A 26,968-nucleotide genomic window follows, 5' to 3' on the forward strand; every position below is an offset into this window, starting at 1 on the left:
TTCCGTAACCACCCTGCCGTCAACTTTAGTACATGATAGCAGTTCACCCCTTGCGATCAAGAACGCGTCCACTAAGTGTATGTCAGAAGGTTTTCCCATCTTAAGGTCATTAAAGAAGTTTTTTTTTTCTAATTTAGCAGTTAATCTCTATGCCAGAAGAAGGTAAATTTTAAATTGGCCGCTTTTTATTTTCAAATAAATAAGCAATAGTTTAAGTAAAGAAATGTTTCAAAAAATAATGGAGCCCTGTTCCCAAAAAAGTATTGTATATTTTCCACTAGGCGCACACTAGAAGATTTTCCTGTCTGATGTACCTTTACTTGTATAGACTATGTGACTTTTCAGGAAAGGATGTGCAACCATCCAGCATAACTTCATCTGCAACTGGAAGCTCAATATGTAGTTGTCAGATACTTTTTTGTCGATATGAACTTCGTTCTCCATGGGGCTAAATCGTAGTGTTTGGTGCAAACTACTTTAGTGTTTGGTTACTTTAAAGGGGTTCTAGAACTTTTAATTTCCGATCGGAGGAGTCCTCTCCTGCTTTTCTAAGACCATCGTATAGACACCATCACCCCCTGGAAAAGAAAAAAAATATCCATGATCTGTGTTCAGGAAAAAAAAAATGCAAAATTCCACATTTGTACAGATAGAACCTTGAAACCTTTACAGTAGAGTTCTTTAAAATACTTCATTCAATTGCAATGTTTCCATTGAGATCATACACCATTTGGTTGTTTTTTCTATTTTTCGACAAATAAGGCAAATTTTCTCTGGCTCGTCGCGTTTGGTGCGCAATAGTCAACCTGATGAATTTTACAAATTCAGAATCAGCGTTAAATCTAATTCTTTTAATGAGTTAATTGTTATCAAAATTTCTTCTTTTTTATTTAGAGAGAGAGAGAGTTTTGGCTACTATAGGTCCGAGTCACTCTTTACATACAGTTTGTTACCACGAACTGTTTGATTCTACGCCATTTATTCTACATGTATTTTGGAGTATAAGTACAATATTACCAGAATGCCTTCTCTTCTTCATTTTTTTTTTATTTTTTCTTAATTTCCTTTTGGCTGCTCAATTTCATATATGGGGAGAATTTTCCACAAAGGTATTGGGGGAGGGAGATTTTTTCATAGGGGGATGTGCTTTTCAGGGAGGCATTGTGGAAGGGGATTTTTTCGCGGGGGGATATGCTAGGCCCCTTTAAGAATTGTGTCTCGAAGCTGCACAAAAATGTTCTTTTATCCAACTGTATTGAATGAGACCAATGATAATGAAAGAAAGGTTAGATTGCTATGACGTGTTTGTCGTTTGAAGGATAACGGGTTGCCGAGAATCTCGCAATGCAGCTGGATCAAACGAAAAGTAGGATATCCGTGGATGGAAGTGTGAAGGGCTCACGGGAAAGTATCTGAAAGACGTAAGAATTTGGTGGCAGGGATTCAAATGAAAAGTTAAGAAGTAGGCTTGACGAGTGTTTATAGCAGTGCTGTTATTAGCCGGCTTCCTACCGTGATGGTTTCAGCTGTAGTAGTAGTTGTAGTAGTAGTGTAAAAATGTAAACTAAAAAACATCGAGAAAAATACAACAAGATGCTATAATTTTGTATAAAAGTACTTATTTCTAAAAGAAATATTTTTTGAAAGACGCCCCTGTCAAAGGTTTCAAACATTTGGAATAGGAAATTTAAGGCACTACTGAATATGTTTCGTAGCTTGCTTCAAAAAATTTTCAAGATCAAAATATATAAGGTAATGTTAATTTAGAAAAATATTGAAAGCAGTCTATATTAAGTTTTCAGTAAAGTATAAACTATCCGTATCTCTAGATAAAATCCTTTCTGAATAAAAATATATTTATGGCAACCAAATAAAACTGAAATTATTATCTTATTGGTTTCTGCAATTGTGTTCTCTCCGATGTATAAAAAAGAAAACTGATAGCTGCATAAAGTTGTAACAGATATCAGTTTTTAGTTTTTGAAGAAAAAATTTGGTTTCTTTCGAAACTTTCACCTTTAAAGGGGAGTCTTATTCCAATTATACATGTCCTAATGAAAAGATTTGGGCCCCGTTATATGTCTGGTAACCCAAATGGTGCAATTAGAATTCCAGTTGTTTCTTAGTGTCACGTTCAGTTGAAATCTAATAACACCGTGTTAGATATGCCAAGAAAAAAATACATTCCCTCCCCTCCCATTTGGGTCGCTAAAAAACGCCCATGATTATTTCTCTTAAGAAAAATATCTTAAATACGCATCACTTTTGTAGCTGCTTATCATTTGTTTTTTTTTGGAATTGTGGAAATTTAATTTTGATCTCTAACTTTTGAGAGACATCTGTAAAATTACTTCAGGATTCTCCAAAAAGTCTTGGGAAATCTTAAAAAAGAATTAAAAAAAGTCCTTTCATCATTTAAGGATACCTTATGGGAATCATATCCATCTAGTGCTTAGCATTATTCACTCCATTCCAATGAACCGAACTAAATACTGTTTTCCTGCAACTGTAGTAAACTAAAACTGAGTAAAAATTAAATAAAAAAACTAATTTTTTCAACTGAAAGTAAGGAGCAACACTAGAACTTAAAAAAACATAGATTATTATGTATTTGATGGGAATTGGTCCCTTCTCAATACCTTACTGTTCACGTTAAAGTTTTTAAGTACTTTAAAATAAATTTCTTATTATTCTAATTAAAAGACCCTTGTTTTTCAGGAGTTGTTCTTGAAGAACTGGGACAAAAAGTTAAACTTTCACGTTAAGAGCGAGGTCTTAAGAGCAGGGTAAACCCCCTCCCCCACCTGCACGTAATAATTTATGTTCATTTTAATTTTAATGTTGCTACATACTTTCAGTTGAAAAAGGCTTGTTTTTTAATTTCTGATCATTTTTTTTTAAATAACGCCAAAATATTTGGCTCTCCCTCCACGGACAAATTCTCTAGAGAATTCAATCCCGGTAAAAAGTTGCCCCAGACAATTACCATTAACATCTTCATATGTAAAATTGAGCTGAGATAGAGAAAGTAAGACAAATTAAAAGAATTCTGTATAGGAGTTCTGGCAAATTCCTCCAGTGCAAAATTTCACCCCCAAGAACTTATTCACCCTTCCCCACCCTCAAAATATATGCATACTTCAAAATAACAAATACTATGCGTAAACACTTGGCAAGTTTCTTAACTTAACTTAAAGACGTTTCCACAGGGGCTTTGGGAGGTCATGTTATCTCTAAAGGTATAGGTATTGGGCCTATCAACTGTGTTGAACAAAATGGTTTTCTCAAATTTTGATAAACCTATTTTGGCAGAACAAATGGGCATGGGAGGGGAGCTAGCTACCCTCTACTCTTTTTGGTCCTTTAAAAATGACACTAGAACTTTTAATTTCTGTTTAAATGAGCCATGTTCCAATATTTTAGGACCACTGGTTCCATACGATCAACCCTGGGGAAAAAAACTAATAAACTGGCATCCATCATGTTTTTTTGGGCAAAAAAATAAAAATGCAAAAATTCATATTTTTTAAGATGGGATCTTGAAAGCTCCACAGCAGGGTTCTTTGTTACGCTGATTCTGATAATGTGATAAGATGCATTGACTTTTAGAGGATGTTTTTTCATTCTTTTGAAAATCAGGCAACTTGTCACAGGCTCGTAGTCTATATATATATATATATATATATATATATATATATATATATATATATATATATGTATATGTATATATATATATATTGAAAAAAGAAATCACCAATGCAACAGCACACATAAAAAAATGGCAAATTACGTTTTTTTAGAATTTCGGTTGCAATTTAACCGCGTCACTCCTTACTATCAGTTCCTTACCACAAACTGTTGGATAAGAAGAAATATTAAATTTTTGAACTTCAGCAGAGAAAAATTTTATGAAAAACTTAAAAAAAAAATCTCCTGAAAATGAACAAAGTATTGCTTTTAATTTTGAATTTTCTTGAAGATGCGGAGTGACAAAATTATAAAGTACGAAAATATCCTGTATATTGTGATGGCGCTGCTGAGAAATTAAGAAATAAACTTGAAACAACCTTGAAAAATTTTCATTCAAAATGTCTGCACCAAGGAATTTCTTTGTCGGTGGAAACTGGAAGTTAAATGGAAATAAGCAGGAAATTGGAAACATAATAAATTTCCTAACTGCTGGAAATCTTGACCCAAACACAGGTAAGCCTTGGCTAAGCCAGTTTAATTTTGCTTCCTGTTTCTTAAAGCATAGGTACTGATAAATAATCAATTGCTGGTATACCTGCTGCATTTCTCTGGGCTAGGTTAGGGTTATTATAGGGCAGAAGTTTGATAGAAAATTAAAAACGTAAACTAGGTTACCATTGGGTTTTTAAGCCATTAGGCCTAGCCTTGGCTATCTGCTGCTGTTGCATCCCAGCTGCCTAAAGAATAGAGGCATCTTATATATGGAAATCATGGTAAAATTCTAGTTGATTGAAATAAAATTTTCAGGGATGAATCTACAAAACTAAAGTATATCCCAGGAAGGTATTTTGAAGCAACTACCTCCACTTCTTCTCCCTCTCAAGGGCCCTGAACTTTGACGATCTTCAAAAATATGTGTGTTATAAAAATGAAAACTTATAAAATAGATCTTTGGCTTAAATGAAGTACAACAAATTTGTTTTCAGCTTTGCAACTTTGCTCAATCCCAATTTATAAGGTTTTAAGATATGCAAATACATTTCCTAAATTTTGATAAAAAATATTGAAATGGGTCAGAATTCTGCTCAAATAACAGGAACTATATTTTCAGAACTAAAGGCAGAGAAAAAGCAACTGGTAGGCTAACTGAAAACTAAGATAATTGTTGAGAAAATTCTAATTTAGTGACTTCTTGCTATCTTGGAAAGAGGTTAGGTCAAGAAAATTAAACTTTTGTGGATGGGTCTACAGGCAAAAGTATATCCTGGGAAGGTATTTTCAAGTCCCCACCTCCACTCCTTCTCCCTCTAGAGGGCCCTGAAATTTTCCTCCATGACAGGTCTCTACCTGTTGAAATTTTGACAAAATGACATTTTACCTTAGTTTTCAGTTGCCAGTTGCTTTTTCTCTGCCTTTAGTTCTGGAAATGCAATTCCTGTTATTTGAGTAGAATTCTGAGCCATAGGCTATCAATGTTTTTTTTTGGCAAAATTTATGAAATGTATTTGCATATCTTTAAAATCTTATAAATTGGGACTGAGCAAAGTTATGAAGCTGAAAACAATTTTGTTGTACTTCATTCAAGCATAAAAACTATTATGCAAGGTTTCACTTTTATAACACACATATTTTAAAGGTCAGGACCCTCTATAGGCAGAGGGAGTAGAGGTAGGTACTTCAAAATACCTTCCTGGGACATACCTTAGCCTGTAGACCCATCCCTAAAAAGTTTCATTTTCCTAATCTAACCCCTTTCCAAAATAGCAAGAAGTCACTAAACTAGAATTTTACCAAACATTCAAAATTATTTGGCCTAGCTATCTAATTATACTATTTTGATGCATATTTCTTTTCAGTGTTTCAGTTTTGTTTAAATATCAACAAATAGTTGATTGTCTTCTGGTACTATAATTATAACTTTTATTGCTTGATATTTATTCTATAAATCACAAATATTAAATATAATTTTTATTTTCAATTGCTTGTCAAAACAGAGACCATATTTTGAGTATGTGAGGAAAAATTACCCTCACTGGACTGGTTCTAGTGAGAGGTGTTAAGGGTTACATTGTGTCATGCTGTAGTAAAATAGTGGCAGTCTAAAAACTCATCACTATTTTTCTGAAATGCCAAAGAAAAATGATCTTTCCCAAAATTAGGTATTTTTTTTGTTTTTCATATTATTGATGTCATTTTGGAGTTTGGCTTTGTTATTTTTTATTTATGATAGAGGACTGGTTACCCCCACCATTCAGGTTTGGCTCATAAAGGGAACTAGAACTTAAATTTCCAACCAAATGAGCTTCCTCTAAAAGTCACACCGCCACCCCTTCCACAATAAGCATATACACCCCTGGGTTATAAATTGCAACCCTTGTTCCCATGCTCTGGGGGTCTGTGTCAACCCCAAAGGCCTTGTTAGGTGATCTTTGGACTGTTTTTGAACAAATGGCTGTCTCAAAATTTCTATGGGATACATTTAGAGAAAATAAAGAGTAGGAGAGGGAGGGGGGCTAGTTATCACTTTGACTCTTAAAAAAGGGGTCTAGAACTTATGATCTCCCATCCAATGAGCCTCCTCCAAAGTTAATGCAACCACCGCTTTTGTAAAAACTTTTCATTCTAACACTGGACAAAATGGCTATCTTCAAATCCCAAGTGGATGTTTCCAATGCTGGATGATGTCAAATGGTGACAAATGCTGGATGTTTCTATTAATTAGATTATCATGTTTCCTTTCATTATTATCCTTTTTGAAAATTATTTCATTATACATTTACAAGGTTTCATAACTGACATAGGGATTAAGTAAAATTCTAGCTTAGGAGGCTTTTTTTCTAAATTGGAAAGCAGTTAGCCTTGGTGAATAAAACTTTCAGAAATGGATCCAGAGCCATAATGATCTCCCAAGGATATACTTTGAAGCACCTACCTCAACTCTACTCTGACCTTTGATGACCTTTAGTAGTTTTTACATTATAAAAGTGAAACCTTGCAAACTGGATTTTCTGTTCAAATGAAGCACAAGAAAAGTGTTTTGCACCCTATACCTTTGTTCAATCCCAATTTTTAGGTGTTAAAAATCTGTACAGCTGTTTCTTAAATTTGTCCATGATATGGCTGATGGTATAACCATTATATGGCTGATATGGCTTAAAATTCTACTGTAATGAAATAGTATCTTCAAAAACTAAAGCCAATAGAAAGGAGATTGAAAACCCAAAATTAAGGTAAATGATACCTTGCTAAAAAGTTTCATGATACCTTTCACCCTACCTTTGTTCAATCCCAATTTATTTGGTGTTAAACATCTGTAGATTTATTTCTTAAATTTGGGAAAAGACCATGATATGGCTGATGATATGACCATTATATGGCTGATATGGTTTAAAATTCTACTGAAACGAAATGGTAACCTCAAAAACTAAAGCCAATGAAAAGGAGATTGAAAACCCAAAATTAAGGTAAAACTTTTAGTCTGAATTTGAATACGTCATCTATGGACCAGTCATGTATGCAATCTTCTTAGAAATAGAAATCAGAAAAGCATAAACATAGTATCTAGAAAATACCTTCCTATTGTATATTTTGGCCCTGGACTCATTCCTTAAAGTTTCATATGCCTAAGTGAACTCCTTTTCAAGATACCAAGAAGTCCCCAAACTAGAATATGACTATGATATAAAATAAAGAATCTAATGGTACTGTACTACTTTTCTTTGTTTGGAATGTTTCCTTCAGAAGTCCTGATCCACTACATAGTTATCTAAAGTTACTTTAGATACAGTTTACTATAGGGCAGAAGTCAGATAGGAAAATAGAAATACATTATTAGGCACTTAATTCAATTCTCTTTATACAATAGCTTAGTTGCTGCTGTTTCAATTTCATTGCTGCTTTCCTTAATATGGCTTGGTAAAGATACAATATTGGTTTTAAATTATATTGGAAATAAAGAAATTCAATATCAGATTCCACACTAATTGTTTTTAAATGTAGTTATTGTTGCAATTCAACTGCTGCCCAGCCCCCTTACAGGGGGCTAGCCCTAGGCTATATACAGGAATTTGCGGATTTTTTTTCTGTTTGATACAGTTCTAGGTGAGAGGCTTTTTGTTATCTTAAAAAGCAGTTGAGCTATTTAAGTGAAACTTTCAGGAATAAATTTGGTGCCCCATAAAATACATCCAGGTATTTTATTTTCTTGTTTATTGCTTATTTCCAGACCTTATAAGATTGCATAGAAAACAAGTCAATGGGTCTAGCTGTCTAATTTCTGGCAAAAATGTTTTAACGTACCATGATTTCAGGTCTTTAGTTTTTTTTTTTATATATCTCCAGGTTTTGAAATAATAATTCTTATAGTCTCAGCAGGATTTTAAATTATAGGCCATGAAGGCTTTTTTTCCAAATTTAAAATAATATTTATAGAAATGTCTAAGACCTTGTAAATCAGGATTGAGAAAAGGTATGAGGCTAAAACACTTTTTTATCCCTCATTGAGCTTTCAATCTATTCCTGAAGAAGTTACTTTTGTATCACAAGGATTGTCCAAGGTCAACAAAGGTCAGTGCCCTTTAGAGAGGGGAGGATAGAGGTAGGTATTTAATAGTCTTCTCAGGACATTATTAAAGCTCTTGATCACCTGGAAGTTTCAGTCATCTAGCTGAACCGAAGTCTAAGGTAGCAAGAAACCCTTTGTCTAGAAAGGGTTTCTAGATAAAGGATAGTAAAAACTTTACTTTTTTTCCTAGTTGGCTTTACAAGGTATTATGAACCAACTGATAGTGAGAGGCAAGAAGAAAAGATGGTGATCAACCCACAATATAGCTTTAGTCTATATGTAGTCCAATTAGGGAATCTGGGATACAATTGCTATTGCTGCAGTTACTGTATGTGGAAAGAGCACTAAGGCTTGGAATATATGAAGATGAAAATGCAATGTTGGGTAACAAAAAGATCAATCAAGCAGGCAACTTCACTTACCTTGGTAGTATTATTAGTAAAGATGGTGAATGCCATGCAAATGTTAAAAGTAGAAGAGCTATGGCTCAGGTTTTTTTTTTCAGAATTGAAAAAAAGTTTGCAAGAATAGGAAAATAAGTCTGCACACCCAGATTAGAATATTGGAAACTACAGTGATAACAGTGGTCAAACATGGTTCTGAAGCATGGGCACTCTTAAAAATGGACCAACATTTGCTAGATGTTTTCTAGAGAAATTGGCTATAAATTGTTTTGGGTCCCCAACTGACTGACCATATTTCAAACAGAAGGCTCAATGGAAAGTGTGGTTCAATCCTGCTTTTGAAGACTACATTGAGAGAAAGGTTGAGATGGCTAGGGCATGTTCTGCAGATAAAGGATGACAGATTGCAAAAGATTGTCCTTTTTCAGCAACTGTTTAGGGCTAAACAGAAAACAGGACGTCTGCAGTTGGGGTGATAAGATATCACAAAGAAAGACTTAAGGGAAATGGAAACTTCAATGGAGGGCATAAAGAGGGAGTCTTTTAATGGATTGAGATGAAGGAGGAGTGTGTATAGCTTTGTTGGTCTCAGGTGGCTTGGTACTGTAGTGAGTTCTCAGTAGTAGTAGTATTGAATTGACATATAGGGTCCCATGGTATGTATTTTCTATTATGTGTATAATAATTTTCTATTATGCATCAATAGTATGTCAAAGTTGATAGCTTGCAGTTGACATCCATACTCTTTATCTTTAAGACCCTTTATGCATTTTCTTGCCTGTCTTTGAACAGATTTGAGAGCCATCTGGCCTGTTCTGTTTATTGGTGTGGTGATGCACATTCCATTCTCCAATCTAGGTCTCACCAGGCTTTTATGGAGTTTAGCTACTATTGCTGGGGATCTACTAGTGATTGTTCACTTAATGATACCAAGATTCTGGTTAGCCCCTGCTGCTTCAGCATTTGAACGTAAGGCCTTCATCCACAATAACCCTCAAATCTCTTTTTGAGCTACTCTTGGAAATCAGTTGGCTCTCACCAGGATTTGATAGCATTGAATATTACCATCATGGGTTATTTCTTTCAAAATGGAGAACCTTGCACTTTCCAAGATTAAACTCAATGCTCCACATATTGGCCCATTTGCAAAAGCAATCTAGTTCAGACTTTATTGAGGCAATACCCTGCTGTGCGTCAACAGGACCAATAAGTTCAAGTCATCAGTATACAGGTTTAGTCTATTAGTCGCGTTTCGGGGTGTCGTCAGTGTAGATTTTGAAAGTATAGGTCCCAAAACAGTTCCTTGAGGCACCCCACTTAAGACCTCTGCTATTTCAGAATAGAAAGCTTTGCCACCTTCACCAAAATTCCAACCCGTTGCTTTCTTCCGTTCACGAAATACATATTCCAGTCCACCACACCCTCTTCAATACCTGTTGCCTTCAGTTTCAGCTGGAGCCTTTGATGACAGACTTTATTGAAAGATTTAGCAAAGTCTTCCAGAACCATATCAACTGAGAGACTTGGATCAAGAAGTTTAGTTATGTAATTTTATGAGTCAATCGGACTTGTTTCAACTGATCTACCTAGTCGAAATCTGTGTTGGTATTTTGATAGAAGATTTTTTGTGGCCAAATGTATGAGAACAACAGTAATTACAATGCCTTCAAGGATTTTCCCAGCAGCAGAGGTAGTACTGATTGCTTTGGTCCTGTCACTTCCTTTATGTATTGGTGAGATATGGGCAACTTTCCTGTCCAATGGTATGACTTTGGTGTCAATAGAGTTTTGGAAGAGCCTTGAGGGTGGCAGGACTTATTTGGTGTGAGCTTCTTTTAAGGGATGTGTATGAATGCCATCTGGCCCAACAGACTTATTTGGATCAAGCTTTTTTAAGCCGAGATTCAAGCTCAGTCTTAATCCACTGTTATTGGTGACACTTGTGTTAATTACGTAGTGTGGTAAGGTTGGGAGGGGGGCAGTGTCTGCAGGTTTCAATATTGATCTAAACTGGCAATGCAAGACATCAGCAATGTTTTGGGGGTCCTTTGACTGGATTCCATTACAAGCGAGCTCAGTGACTGTGTACCTACCAAGCTTATGTGCAGAGGTGTATTTCTGAGAGTTTCTTGTGGCTGGTTTTTGAGCTTGCTGCAGTGACCTCTGCTCAATTCTCTATGAATTTTCTGGACAGTGGTAGAACTTTGTTCTTTGCAGCTTTGAAACTTAAATAGGTTGTCAGCCCTATGTGGGATCTGGTTTATGAGCTTTGACAGTTTATTTTTCTTGTTACTGGCAATTTTCATTTCTCTGTTCATAAAGGGGAGAGTTCTTGGTTTGTGTCTCCATGATAGTTATGCTTTTATTGACAGTGTCTAACAACACATTTTTCATTATCTCCCACATGCCTTCTACTTCTATAAATTTGACGAATGACCAATCACACTTACTGAGTTCATGCCTGATTTGACTATAGTTTGTATACACATATTTAGTTAGATTTGATGTCTGTGGGCACAGTGGAAATTGGCATTTTATTGCAATGTGGTCACTATTTCCAAATGGGGGCTGTAATTTCTATGTTAATGAGTGACTCAGGATCATTTATTAAAACAAAATCAAGAAGTGAAGGATTCTGTCCATCTCGAAATCTTGTTGGAAGCATCACCATCTGGAATAGAGAGTGTTCCTCTAAGATGTCCAGAAAAGACCATAATACCACATTACTTGTGTGGCTTTATCTCTCAGCCCACTCCATCAGAATTAAATTATTAGGATTGTTTTTCTCTAAACATGGAGTCCAAAAATCAAGAACGTAATTTTTTCTCAAGTTTAGTAATTTAACTTTTTTCCACCTCAACTCAGTCACTTTGTTAACTGTTTTGAGTATGGTTTTGTTTGTTAAGAACAAAAATTTATGAACATCCATTTGGTTAAGAGAAGACCAATCAAAAATAATTAGTTCTTGTCTTGTCAGACTTTCGTCAGCCTACTAATGTCTAACAAATCAATTTATTTTTGGATACAGCCTAAATTGATGAGGAGTAGAAATGTGGTTGCTTTAGCTAAAGGGAGGGTGGGATGTAGCATTCACTTTAGATTCTGGATCATGGTCAGTATGAAAGAGTCTGATGTGGCTTATAGTTTGTAAATTAGGAACTAACAGTCTTCAATTTAAACCCTGTGTGGTCTTTTGGGTGCCTCTGTCGAGTACCCTCCTCCCATATTTTCTTCTAGATCTGCCAGCGGAAGTAGCCCTAGCCAGGGTCTCCAAGATCCTCAAATATGGTCTTTCTTCTCACTTATTAATGATTGGTACTACATAAAGGTAGTTTTGCAGGCACATAGTTATGGGAAATTATGCAGCTTTTTTGCCCTCATTAACTTAGTTGAGTTGATCTTAGTTTTAAGGGCATAGTTACAAAAGAAAAGAGAGGATCTTAACTTTGAGGTCCAAATAGCAGAGAATTGCAAGGACTTAAACTAGGCTTATATACAGTGGGGAAGAGTGCTGGCAGATTTTCCTAGTCTTTAGTTTTTTTTTCTATATATTCTCTTTTCTTTACTATGAATCATTTTTTTTGCAGAGGTTGTGTGTGCTCCTCCTACCATTTATTTGGAACATGTTAGAAAAACTTTACCATCATCAGTTGGTGTGGCAGCACAAAATTGCTACAAGGTTCCTAAAGGAGCATTTACTGGTAAGTTTTTTATTTGTAAAACATCCAAATATTTACATATTTCAGCCTAATAGTTGCCATCATACATTCAGAGTGTTTTCCATATGTAGAACTTTATCTGGTATTAAACGTATATCCAATCACATGAAGAGACCATCCTAAAAAAATGTAGTCTAACAATTTCTTGCAACGAAAACAAAATCGTGCAATATGCAGTTCAATGAAATCAGTATTTACAAGGAAAGTAGAAAGTAAGTATTTTTCTGGGCAATAAACGTTATGTTTACTTAAAAAAAAGCTGTCATACAAATAGTTGTACAATGTATTTAAGCCTACAATATAAAAACATGATATATAATATTAAATAAAGGGCTTAAATAAAAATAAGTTCTTTGGGCAATAAAATCCATTTTTCAGAACATTTAAGTACAAATATGCAACCATCTTTCAAACACCATTATTGAAGCACGTATTATAACAGGACACTTTTTTTGTCATGATTGATCATAGAAAGATGCCATCTGTGATTGGAATATTTTTTTAAGTTGATCCTCTTGCCTTGTCATCTTTTTTGAATTTTCGGCTATCTAAGGAATCATTTCATTGGTAATAAAAAGGATAAAATCTAACTAATATATATATATATATATATATATATATATATATATATATATATATATATATATATATATATATATAATATACAAAATCATACATGGTAATGTCAGGCTGTAGGTTGCATAGAGCTGAAGGTCCAGGCCACAAAAGTGATTCACAACAAAAGTCAGTTATTTTTTCCACTTAATAATAAAATGAAAACCTACACACATAATTATAACATGAGGTATAAATTTTTGTTTAGTACAATGAGTGAAAATAAAAAACCCAAATATTTTCGTTTCACACCTGAAATCATTTATTAACAGAAAGAAGGAAGAAAAAACAGATCTAGTACCCAAAACAAAACAAAATACATATCAAAAAGTATTTATTAAGAATACATTCTGGTTAAAAACCGTACAGACGGATAATAGATAGACATATCTATTAACAAATGAACTAACCTCCTTTTTATACAATCCTATTAAGGGGGAATTAATGCCAGGTTTTTCTTCTCACTCAATTGGACTATCTGTCTTGGATTTTTCTACAGTTACCCAAGATTTGATGCCCATAACTATTCAATTTTAATTCAAAAATCAATGGACTCGTTCGAGGCCTCACAGTTGGGTCATTTACCATAGTACCTTGTATTCCTATTTACAGCACTCCTATTTACCCTAGTACCTTGTATTGATCCTGCTAGTCTTCAGTTTACTATAACATAATCAATACGGTTTGCTGTCTTACCATCACTAGAATACCATGTCAACTTATAGGCCATTTTGTGACCGAACACCGTATTTAAATAACCAATACGTTTATAACAATAATATTTATATCGTTTTATGACAGTATAAATTGTTATACTTACAAAATTGCAACAGTCAGTAGCCATTACTGTTTTCTTGTCCTACACCAAATTTACCTAGGCTAGGATACTATCTATCCCTGTTTCTACCGAGCTGGGCATTAAAATTTCCTAGTTAAAAAAACATATTTCTACCAGGGACCCTGTCTATTTGCTCCTGTAACTGTAAGTAAAATTCAGAGTCACTAGTATTTCCGCCAGTCGGTTCAACAGGGCATATACTACTATAACTGATACCCTGAACTTTATAGTCATAAAATGAGCAATTAATATCCTGTTATTAATACCTTCTCAGCCTAGAAAAGACTGAGCAGCTTCCTTATTCATCATGAGCCCTTCTCCCTGTCTATGTAGCCCATCCTTCCTGCCTGAGTGAACAAATTCTAATTCACCTAATTTTATGCTTCTTACCCCTGGAATATGAGTTTCTGAAATTTCTAATACGTTCTTTTCGAATTCTCTTAATTCGTCAGTCAAAATGTCGATACGATAGTCACTTTTTAACGTCGTAGCATTTTATGTTCTTTAAATCATTGGAATTATTTTGGTATCAGGAAGAGCAATGATCCTGGATACCACTGCAGGAGGGGGATCAACATAACTTCTCAAGCCTATACCGAAGCACTTAAGCCGGCGTAGAACGGAGGCTTTGTGTATGGGAATATCTTGATCACAACATGAGGAGGCCTGGGAATATCTTGATCACAACATGGTTTTCAGCACTTGGCGATGCTCTTCTATCAACAAGAGTCGAAATCCTGCACGGACAGTCCCAAGCCTAATACCTCCGACTCATTATATGTTCATGCCTACTAATATTATGCTACTACGGAGAGGCAGCCCATAGTAGGTAAATTAGCTAGGAAGAGGTTTTTTTTCAGCGTTAAAACGCCCGTCAAAACAGACTAAGCCCAGAAGAATTATCCATTAATCAGAATTCCGTGCAAATGCTATGTCGTTTACTAGGGTATTATTTATTATAATGCCAGGTTTTTCTTCTCACTCAATTGGACTATCTCTCTTGGCTTTTTCTACAATTAGCCATGACTTGATGCCCACAACTATTCCATTCTAATTCATTTAAAGCTAATAAAAAATTATAGCAGGCTCAAGACCTTCTAATGTAATAAAGAAGAAAAAAATGAATGACTTTTCAGTTTGGCACCCTGGTGGAAGTATGCTGTGTTTTTAAATTGTCATTGACAGCTTCAATGTTAATTCAATCGAGAAGATTGGTTAGGCTCTTCTGGGGGTGTTTTTTCCAAAAGGGGTTTACAAAACTTTATATAACGTATCAAAAATGTGTTTAGGCTGTATGCATTTTTGTTACTCTTTTACGAGTCAGACACTTTATTCTTTAGGAGGGGGGCTCAAACCCGGTAAACAACCCCTCCGACCTGGATGCACACTTGTATCAGATATTTCAAATTCCTAAACTGTCAAAAACCGCTTGCCAAGCTGTTTTTAAAGGGGGGATCATCCGGAAAATAAAGATCAGGAAGATCAAAGTATTATCGAAGATACATTGCCCTACTTCAAAAAAATAGGTTGCGATTGCGACTAGTCGATTGCGAAATACCCAGGGCTATGTATTTTACTTGATATTAGTGAATAGTTTCACGGAATTAATTCTTCACAGAGTAACACCATCATCTTCACTGCCATCTTTTATTTATTACCTTTTTTATTTTTATTATCTATTTATCAGTTATATTAAGCTTTACTTTGTAATTTCAAGCTGTTTGAGCATTGGTTTGTTTAATTTATAGATTTCCACTCTAACATACTGAACATTCCACTGAGCATATACAGAGTAGGTCAGAACCTCAAATGCTTCAAGTAATGTCATTGCAAATAATCAGCCTCAAACTAGATTTGGGAAATGGAAAGATTCATTCAGTTAAATCAAATGCTGTATAGTTTAGATGTGTATTTAGCTTTAACTGACTTAACCTACAGCATATACTTTTGCTTAAATAAATTGACTATATCATTGTTTCTTGATTTTGTTATCAGGCAGACAGCTTTCTCTGTTGCCTTGTGTGTTTTGATATAAAGTAAAATTATCCTCCTTGACAATAATAAAACGTGATGTTTTGTTGTCATTTTGATTTTGTATATTGTTGGTGTTTTTTCCATTTTCCTAATTTGTTTAATTTAGTTTGGGTTAGTTTGTTTCTTCTTTTTTACGGTTGATAAAGGCTCCTTGACATAACGCCTAAGGAGAAAATATTTTTTGATATTTTTTCACTGCCTATTTGAAACATTATACCTGTTTTTATGGCACTTGGTGTTTACCAAGTTACATATAGCGATCGCAAATTCTGTCAGTCTGTCGGTCTGTCTGTCTATCCCGGTTTTGCTGGTTTGGGCACTTCCAAATAAGCTAGGACGATGAACTTTGGTAGGTTTATCAGGGACTAAACCAGATTAAATTAGAAATAGTCGTTCCCCTGATTTGACCATCTGTGGGGGGTGAGTAGGGGGACGGTTAACTCCAAAAAAAAGAAAAGATGAGGTATTTTTAACTTACGAAGGAGTGATTGGATCTTAATGAAATTTGATATTTAGAAGGACCTCGTAACTCAGATATCTTTGGGAAACGCTTAGAGTGGAGAGATCAGGATGAAACGTGGTGGGAATGATAAGCACAAGCCTAGATACGTGATTGACATAACCGGACCGGACCTGCTCTCTTTGGGGGAGTTGGGGGGGGGACCTAATTCGGAAAAAATAGGTATTTTTAACTGTCGAATGGGTGATTGGATCCTAATGAAATATGATATCTAGAAGGACGTGAGAGTCTCAGAGCTATCATTTTAAATCCTGACCGGATCCATTGACATTGGGGGGAGTTGGAGGAAATCTTGGAAAACGCTTAGAGTAGAGAGATCGTGATGATACTTGGTGGGAAGAATAAGCGTAATTCCTAGATACGTGATTGATAGATACTTAACCAGATGCATAACCAGGCCGTATTAGCTCTCTTTGGGGGAGTTGGGGGGGAGGGGGTAATTCGGAAAAATTAGAAAAATGAGGTATTTGTAACTTACGAACGGGTGATCAGATCTTAATGAAATCTGATAGTTAGAAGGATCTTGTGCTTCAGAGCTCTTATTTTAAATCCCGACCAGATCTGGTGATATTGGGGGGAGTTAGAGGGGGAAATCGGAAATCTTGGAAAACGTGAAAATTGAGGTATCTTTATCTTATGAATGGCTGATCGGATCTTAATGAAACTCGATATATAGAAAGATATTATGTCTCAGATGCTTCATTTTCAATTTGAATCGGATCTGGGAATATAGGGGGTCAGAGGGGGGAAACAGAAATCTTGGAATCTGGAAATCTTGGAAAACGCTTAGAGTGGAGAGATCAGGATGAAACTTGATGGGAAGAATAAGCACAAGCTCTAGATACGTGATTGACATAATTGGACTGGATCTGCTCTCTTTGGGGGAGTGGGGGGATTTCCAGTGCTTTGGCGAGTTCGGTGGTTATGGCCGTGCTAGGACGATGAAAATTGGTTGGCGTGTCAGGGTCCAGCTCAAATTGACTTGATAAGAGTCGTTTCCCAAATTTGACCATATGGGGTGCTGGAGGGAGAAGAAAAATTGAAGGAAATGATGTATCTTTAACTTAGGAATGGGTGATTGGATCTTAATGGAGTTCGATATTTACGTATCTCAGTAAATGATACGAAGAAATACGTATCTCAGAGCTCTTATTTTAAATCCCGACCGTATCTGGTGATATTGGGGGGAGTTAGAGGGGAAATCTTGGAAAACGCTTAGAGTGGAGAGATCGAGATGAAACTTGGTGGGAAGAATAAGCACAAGTCCTAGATACGTGATTGACATAGCCGGACTGAATCAGCTCTCTTTAAGGGAGTTGGGTTAGGGTGTTAATTTGGGAAAATTTGAAAAATTGAGGCGTTTTTATCTTATGAACAATTGACCGGATCTTAATGAAATTTGATATTTACGAGGGACTCGTGTCTCAGAGCCCTTATTATAAATTCCAATCAGATCTGGTGACATTGGGGGGAATTGGAGGGGGAAATCGGAAATCTCGGAAAACGCTTAGAGTGGAGAAATCGGGATGAAACTTGGTGGGTAGAATAAGCAAATGTCGTAGATACGTGATTGACGTAACCGGGCTGGATCCGATCTTTTTGGGAGAGTTAGGGGGGTCAAGTGCTTTTGCGAGTTTGGTGCTTCTGGACGTGCTAGGACGATGAAAATTGGTTGGCATGTCAGGGACCTGCAAAAAATGACTTGATAAAGTTGTTTTCCCCGATTCGATCATCTGGGGGGCTGAAGAGAGAGGAAAACTAGAAAATCTTTTTAACTTACTTATTTTTAACTTACGAGTGGTTGATCAGATCTTAATGAATTTTGATGTTTAGAAGGACCTTGTGTCTCAGAGCTCTTATTTTAAATCCCGAACGGCAGTAAGCCTCTGATTTTCCTATTAAATCAACCTATTGGTTCTCAGAATTTTGCTAGAGCTCACACCATGAGCTCTTGGCTCTTCCAGCCTCGTCACAAGTGCCATATGAGCTTTTAACTCTTGTTCTATATTTTTGTTTCGTTTCAATTGTACATGAGATTAACCTGCATGCCTGTGATTATTTTTGGAATCTTTAGAGTTGTGTATCGTGGACATAAATCAATCTGTACCAGGGCATGCAAAGACTGAAGAAGAAGGATTTTTCAGTAGATTTTGCAGGGGTTGATTCCGAAAATTTAACCAAACTGATGTTTCTTTCTGTTAAATCCCATTAATTCAAGGTCATAATGGAAACTATTTCTTTTTTGTAGGAGAGACTAGTCCTGCAATGATCAAAGATGTTGGAGTTGAGTGGGCCATCTTAGGTCATTCTGAGAGAAGAAATGTGTTTGGGGAATCTGATGAGGTACTTATAGATCTTTAATTTCTTTTTGTAAGTTGTATGAAGTTGTCCTGCTTCAAAATTAGACCTTTTCTTGTGGCTTTATCCGACGTGCCTTATTCCTTGGTTGACTTGATATGTTCCTGCTTAGTTTATTTTGTGTTGGTAATCAGGTATGTACCTAGGGTGAAGAATCTTCCCCTAAAAGAAACTCAAGAATTTTCATAGCTGTTCACAATATCCAAGTGTTTCACCTTATGTCTGATTTTTTTTTACGCCCTCCCCCTCCCAGCGAAAATTTCACTATATCCCTGGTAGGGGAGCTTTCTCCTGAAAAAAAAAAAAAAAAACAAAACAAGAATTCTCATAGTTGTCTACAATTTCAAAGTAGTTGACCTTCTGTTTATTATTTTCTTTGGACATTCCCTCCCCCATTTCCTACCAAAGAAACATAAGCTTGTGCCTCTTGGTAATGTCAATTTTCGTTCAAAACTTGAACATGCATTTTTATTTCTTCTCAACAGTTCTTAACTGTTCAGTTTTGTTAGATTTTGAGTATTGAGGGGAGTGTATAGTACTTGAAAGAGTTACACACTTAATTTTTTTTCAGTAACTACCTCGAGCCCTATCTTAATTGCTTTGATTATCTTAATCACTCTTTTTATCTAAAATTGTTTGAACTTGACTCGCCTTTTGTCCATTGAAAGAAACTATGCCTGAACATGGAATCTTATCTAATGCTCCACCGTTAATATTCCAGCTAGCAATGTGTACATTCGTCAAGGTCATTGTTTAAGAATTTTCTGTACTACAGGCCATTTAATACTGTAGCAAGGATGGTTCTTCGAGCTGCAGAGGGCACATTTAAGGTCGTTAGTACAGGGAGTCTCTTTCGAGTTGGCATGTCCTTCCCCACATTGGGAGGGTGACTATACTGCTGACAATTGTAGCATCGCAGCGGGAGAAACTTATATTCAGAAATGTTTAGTCTCTCATAACCTAACGTAAGAGGAGGCTGGATAGCATCATTCAGGTAGATAACTGTCCCAGGAAAGTTATCTACTAGTTTCATTCAGGTGTTCTTTACTTTCGAAGTCCAGTTTGTACGTCCGAGTGGAACGGATTGTCTCGGTTTTGCTATAGTTTTTTATGCGAGTGGAGAGGTCGTCGGCGGAGACATCCTCGGGAATGAAACGAATTATACCATAGAACGAAGGACTAGCGACTTTGACAGTACTAGACTTATATTCTCTTGCTAGGGCAGATGCAAGTGCCTGAGCTGCTATCACAACGCGCCTTTCATTTTTTCTTGGTTTCAAATCTACAATATGAGAGCAAGACTCACCACACTTAACTTTCCAAGAAGTTCTTACGTGAGGCAGGGTTATCAAGTTCTGCTGGAGGATGCTTTAAAACGACAGTATAGGTGGACTTTGTTGGGGAAGGGTCGGGCTAAGGGCCCAGTGGGGGTCAGGTTTTGAGCACGCTCAGAAGTGACATAAATTTGAAATTTGCACATGGCTCGTTGACTTTTCTCGTAAGGGTGGCGGTTACTTCACCGGAGAGTATAGGGACCTCATCGGGCTCGAATATTGATAAACGAAAGAGGAGACGCGTTTTTCTTCACAGCTTCTAAAAACTCGGATCAAGTCCAGGACATTATCCTGGTGACTCTGTCTTTCGGTCACGCGCATGGGAACACTGGCAAGAGACAATAATAAATTCCTTGGCCTGAAATGTAGCTTCTGGCTTGTAGAATTGTACCGCTTTCATCGCAATTCCTTCGGATAGGTCTCCAGCTTTGTTAGCCCGGTAAACAAAGTTCAGCAAAGGGTTCCATAAAACCTGCTCGCTCGCCATTCTGTCATTGAGTAAAATCCAGGTAAATAAATTCTAACAAAATGGGAAGTGCGGAACCCGGTACACATATCCCCAACAGTTTAAGTAGAAAAGTACGGCCGGTACTACGACTCTTCTGTACCGTTCCTGCTCTCTTTTGCAGAGTTAGAGAGCTCGACGATGCTGATTTTTTTTGGCCAGAATAGGTTGTTGTGGCAACACTGCTGGTTGATTAGATAGTGTTGCCTGAAAATTAGTAATCATATAAATGCCCAAACTTTTAATTATCAGGATATTTGTTGAGAAAAAAAATCTAATAATAAATGCTATACATAAACAATAGGCCCATTTTATAATTGAGACACATTTCCCTAGAGGCTGAGGGGGTCATTTTATCTCCAAAGACATAATCTTTAGGCCTCTCAACTATGCTGAACGATATAGCTGTCTCAAAATTTTGATTGGATGATTTTGGAAAAAGTGGCCTGGGAGGGGGCCTAGTTGCCCTTCATTTTTTTGGCCACTTAAAAAGGGCTCTAGAACTGTTAAATGAACCCTTTTCCGATATTCTAGGCCCACTGGGTCGGTATGATCACTCCTGGGGAAAAAAAACATGCATCCGTGATCTTTCTTCTGGCAAAAAAAAAAAATTACGTTTCTGCAGGTAGGAGCTTGAAGCCTCAATAGTAGGATTTTCTAATAGGTTGAATTTTATAACGTGTTTTTGATTCAGATTCTTTGACTTTCAGAGGGTGTTTACCTCTTTCTTCGAAAATATGGCGTTTTCTCAGGTCTTTGATGGGTATAACAAAACTTAATGAGGCTTATATATTGGAAATCAACATACAAATCCAGTTCTTTCGATATAACTATTGGTATCAAAGTTCTGTTTTTTTCTTTGGTTTCGGTTACTATTGAGCCGGATAGCTTTTTACTTACAGTTTGTTACCACGAACTGTTTGAAATATTAATTCCTTTGCAGCTAATTGGGGCCAAGGTTGGCCATGCCCTTGAAGCTGGGTTGAAGGTGATCCCATGCATTGGTGAAAAACTTGAAGAGAGGGAAAGTGGAAAGACAGAGGAAGTTGTTTTCCGTCAGCTGAAAGCAATAGCTGATAATATCAAGCCTGATCAATGGCAAAATGTGGTCATTGCCTATGAGCCGGTTTGGGCAATCGGTACTGGTAAAACAGCGTCTCCAGCTCAGGTAAAATTGCTGTTCTATCTTAGTCTTTTGTTTCATCATTATTTTGCTATTGTTATCTCTTTATCTTGCTATTGTCTTTATCGTGTTATTGTTTTATTCTTTATCTTTTGTTTGATCTTTAGCATATTCAGTTTTATACTAGGAGTAGATAAGGCGAGCTGTACCTGTCTTGCTTTCTTTTTTTTTAAAACCACATATCACATTTTGAGCTATAGATGTCGAAATGTACAGAAGGTAATAAAATTGGTTATGTTGCAGTTGTATTTTAGAAGCCAAACCACGAAAGCCCATAAAAAATTAAGACAATTAGAAAATAAAGTGTATCGCTGCTTTCCAGATAGTGTATATATATTTTATGCAATAAATATCTAGGATTTCTTCTTAGATTTTTAGTTTCTGTATATTGCAGAATAAGAACACAAGAATTGTTCTTATCAGAGCCCCAAGAACCCAAGCTTCAAACGTACCTAAAGCTTGATATTTTTCAATTCAAAAATTAACTTTACCTCTGACCTTAAATCCTCCAGAGGTGAAACTCAATGAATGCTCAAGTCAAACTTCAAAACGACTAGAAGAGAAACAGGGATTTGACCACTCTCACTGACAATTTAAGACAAGCAACTATTTTAAAGCTACCTAATAAATTATAGTTTTTTTCCAAATTATTGGGGGCGGGACAACTGCCCTCCCCCTCAGCAACGCCACTGATGAAGGCCACCTAGTTTTTGCTGTTGCAACAAGAATAGAAGACGAGGAATTTGTAACAAAATCTCTTCTTTTGAAAAAGTTAATATGTAATTATTTTTGCACTAAAAATTTGTGCTAATTGTTCTTTTTTTTATGGATGACATTATGGATTTATGGATTTATGAATGACAGGTTTTTTCCCTTGATTTTAACATCACATTCCTCCTCTTTTTCTCTCTTTTTTAAGAATTTATCAGTAGACACTAGGTACCATGACAGTTGATTTTGCATAACAAGACTATAGATTTGTTCTTATCAGTACCCCCAGGATCCAAGATTCAAAGGTCTCTTAAGTTTTTTATTTTTTAATGTCAAAATTGAGCTTAAGTCCTCAAGAGGCAGTTTGGCATCCAAGAAGAGTTGCCAGTCATATCTCATTGATGCGGCTGCCCTGATATCTGCCCATTTGGATTGAAATGAGGCATTGAGATTTTGTAGATCTGTTTGGTAGAAATGTCTGATTGTGTTTTTGGGATGTCCTCTCTGTTGGAGCCCTTCGGCTGCCACTGAAAAACGATCTTGGGAATTTTGTTTTTAGGCTTGCGAATCACATGCTCAAGATACCTCCATTTCCTGTGCTTGATGAATTCGGTTATTAGAATCTAAAATGTCTTTTGCCGTATATAAGCATTTATTGCTTTCTACGAGGATCTGTCTTCATAACATGTTTTTGAACCCTAGAAGTTTCTTTTTCAGTTGTTGGTTTAAATTTCATGTTTCTAAGTCCTAGCAGAGCGTGAAAAGGACATTGCTATTAGAGTCTCAACTTTAGTCAAGCTCTTAGCGCCACAATTTTTTTTTTTGTACAGTTCAGTTCATACCAAAAATTTGAATTTTAGCTTCCTATGACTTCTTTTGATCTCTTGCATTCAAAATGAAATACTAGTGTACCGAAATACTGGCTTTTTTTTTCTTACCCAGCATACCCAATAAGGATTTGATGTTTACGACAAAATTGGTGTTTACGCTCACGAATAAAGACCTTTTCAGTTTAGTCACTTTTTCTTTTTTTGCATTCTAAAAAAAAAAAAAAAAAAAAAAAAAAAAAAAAAAAAAATGCATACCTGGCTTGTTAATGGCTTGATTGTCCCTTGTATGGAAAAGGAAATGTTAATGCTCCGAGATACAGGCGTTTTTTGGCTTAATTTTGACTTTTTTATTCCACAAAATTCGCACTTGTGAAAGCAACAATACTTTTGTTTTGCAAATGTGTGCAAACTATGACACCTTCCTGGATAACAATAAACGTGTACACTTTTTTAAATTACCACTAAGAACCGTGATGCTCTTAGTGCGTTCGATCATTTCAAGATTACTTATCCGACAAGCCAGATTACTTAACCTTACCGTTTTACGAGATGTCAATGGCGTCGGAGACTAGAAGTATTTCTACTTGAAACAGTCTGGATAGGTTATCAAATAAGTTACTCTTGAAAATGCAGGATAAATGAAGTCGTATGTGACAGAAAATTTAATCTTTTCTATACTAGAACGAACCTATGAAATTATGCACAGAGAATAAAAAAAGAGAGAGAGGGTAATTGTGAAATACGGACCATATTTATGGATTTGTAAATAAGCTGCGTTTATAATTGAGCAAGTGATTAATGTTGTTATTCACCTAGTTATCCATATCGTTTCAGTTCACAGGTTGCCGCATCAGTATTCTTTGCAACTTTACAGATTACATCCAGGGGAAGTTAGTGTCAAGCTGATAATTTGAATAAGGGCCGATCAGACGTTCCATCTGTCTGATAACAGGGAAAAAGGATCTGGTTTTAGCGGTAACTGGATACAGCAATGACTTTTTATCCTATAACCTTTTATGAGGGGAGCCCAGATTTAATAAAATAAATGCAAAAATGGACAAATTGTTTGACTACAGTTGTAGTAGGGTTGTTCAAGCTACCTGCTAGGGGGTGCAACTACATTTTGGGGAAATTATCGCTATTAAAATGACAAGGAAAGTGTTTATATTGCTCTAAATAAATGTTGGGATTGCCAAATTGCAAAAATTTAGTTTACACATTCTCAAAATGCGTATTATTGAACTTTTTCTATGTGCAGGGCTCGACAGATAAATGGAAAAAGGTAATACTAGTGGAAACTGGAAAGGGTGTTAGAAGAAGGGCCCGACAAACTGAAACACCATAATTTTATAATCTTTCCTCGTTCTTTCTTATCTTTCATTTCCCCATTCATTCTTATTTGAGCATGCTGAGAGAAAAACGTTGATTTCTCAAGATTTCTCTCATGGGAATGAAACCTCTACCCATTTTACTTCTGCTAAGCTTCGTTTTTCTTGGTGGTTTTGGACAACGAAGACCATGGAAGGGTACGTTCGCGTATCAGACCTTTCTTTCTCTTGACTTCTTTTTCTTGGGTATGCAAAAGAAAAAGTTAATTAGATGAAGATTACATATTGAAACAACTCAAGGGAACGCATTATCAGTCAGTTCGCTGAACTTTACGTCGGTACAGACATAGCATTGAGTTCAATTGAATTTTTCAAAGCGTATTAAGTTGTATATTGAAAATGATGAAAGTCATGTTGAAGTTAAGTTTGGAATTCACATTTGAATGGAATTTGAATTTATTCTATGAATCGTAAATACAGTGACAAACGATTATAATATAAAAAGAGAAAATAAAGAAGGTGAATGACGATATAACAAAAGTGGAATTTTTAATATATAACTAGCGCAACAATAACACATAAATGCTTCATTCAACTTGAAGAGTGACTTAGGGTACATTCTTCACATACTTTCTATAGTGGTCGTAAGCTTTGTCGAAAATACTTATCTCTTACGGATTATAAAAATTAAAATCTTAAAATTTTTATTTTTGTTTTCGATGCACAAAATCATAATCTTAAAGTTTGTCTTTGAACCTTGCTCTTAAATTTCTTATGAAATCTTTTCTTCAGCGCTTACCCAGTACCATCCAAGCCAATTTTTTTTTTTTTTTTGCCTGTTTTCAACATTTTAATTCTAGACCTTTTTTAGGCTCAAGAGATTCACGTCAAGCTTCGCAAATGGCTAAACGATAACGTATCTACAGATGTGGCTCAGAAAACACGAATTATTTATGGTGGCTCCGTAACTGCTGATAACTGTCGTGAGCTCGCCAGAGAGGGAGATATTGACGGATTTCTCGTTGGTGGCGCGTCCCTCAAGCCAGATTTTGTTCAAATTGTCAATGCCCGTCAGTAAATTATAGAGGATTTTGTTTAGTTTTTTTTTTTTTTTTTTTTTAATCTGATTGTTTGTGATACTTTTATTTTGTTGTGAAATACTGGCTGTGCTGGCTAAACAAATGGCGGATCTGCATTGTAAATGCAACCAGCAAATGTCGGTGTGAAAGATTGGTTGAAATAAAGTAAATTGTGCATGTAATAACTTGTTTTCATTTAATAGGTCAAGTAGCTTAATCTACCTAAACTACCATCTTAAGGCAGCATAAAGATAATTTCTTAAACCACGTTGGCCTGCCATAATATAAAGAAAGAAAACTATCGAAAATGTGGGTTTTAGGGCCAAATGAAAACACTTAAAAAACACACAGCGAAAAACTTTGAATGGTCCACATCTTCTTTTGCTACTTGCGGGAATAATTTAAGCACTACTAATAGGAAATAAAAACTAAGTTTGTTTTTCAGTTCTTTAAATGTCCAAAATTTATTTCTTTTAATTTGACTCAGTATGCTGCCTTAATATAAAGAAAGAACTGATCAAAAATGGGGGTTTGAAGGCCAAACGAAAATACTGAAAAAACACACAAAGCGGATATTTCGAAAGGATAAACGCCTCTCCTCTTCAGCGTGAACAAAAATAATATATTCAAGGAAAATGCCGAAGAAAAAAAAACAACAAAACAAATGTGGAAAGTCAATGTGAAAAAACAAAAACAAAAAACTAATGAAAAAAAACAACAAAAAATTAAAAGATAAATAAAATTTAATAAAAGCCAAAAATTATAAGAATAAATGGTAGGTATTTGGGTTTATCAAATCTTATTTATCTTTTAATTTTTTGTTTTTTCCATTTTTTTTCACATTGAATATAAAAAAAAATTTCACATTATGTAATGAAGGAGTGCTCCACCCTCTCATTTTACTCTTAAAAAGGTCTTTTCATGGAGCAGAAATTGTGTCTTTTGTGCAATTGGAGTTTAAGAATGTTTTATTTATTTTTATATTCTAAAATTAACCTCTATTTAACAAAATCCGTCTTGGGTAGTCGCTAGGCTTTATTTGTGAATAAATTTGACAGGGATGGTTTGTTTTCTGAAGAAGGCGAATGGCACTAATAACGCTAAATTGGAGCGCTGTTCACTTTTCTTGCTCATCTCAGTATTGAAGTAATTTCATGTTCAGAATGGCAATTGAAATAGGAGAAGAAGATTTGGCCTCTTTTAACCGTATTATATCTGCTACTATGGAGACTCATAAGGGGGAAAGGTGTGTTCAG

At 35.7% G+C, this 26,968-nt stretch overlaps 1 protein-coding gene and 1 long non-coding RNA gene across 2 annotated transcripts; one reads left to right on the forward strand and one right to left on the reverse strand.

Moving 5' to 3' along the window:
- Window positions 1–167: 167 nt before the first annotated feature.
- On the reverse strand, window positions 168–3,986 carry LOC136026499 (uncharacterized). Its single transcript, XR_010617324.1, has 2 exons — window positions 3,791–3,986; window positions 168–578 (listed from the first exon to the last, which is right to left on the reverse strand). It is a non-coding gene; the product is annotated as an uncharacterized LOC136026499 (long non-coding RNA).
- A 24-nt stretch (window positions 3,987–4,010) lies between these two features.
- Window positions 4,011–25,897, forward strand: LOC136026496 (triosephosphate isomerase-like). Its single transcript, XM_065703121.1, has 5 exons — window positions 4,011–4,203; window positions 12,246–12,359; window positions 18,633–18,727; window positions 21,525–21,749; window positions 25,505–25,897. The coding sequence occupies exons 1-5, from the start codon at window positions 4,089–4,091 to the stop codon at window positions 25,709–25,711; spliced, it is 756 nt and encodes a 251-aa protein (XP_065559193.1). The 5' UTR covers window positions 4,011–4,088; the 3' UTR covers window positions 25,712–25,897.
- Window positions 25,898–26,968: the final 1,071 nt, after the last annotated feature.

This window comes from Artemia franciscana, chromosome 4 (genome assembly GCF_032884065.1).
Source record: "Artemia franciscana chromosome 4, ASM3288406v1, whole genome shotgun sequence".
NCBI lineage: Eukaryota > Metazoa > Arthropoda > Branchiopoda > Anostraca > Artemiidae > Artemia > Artemia franciscana.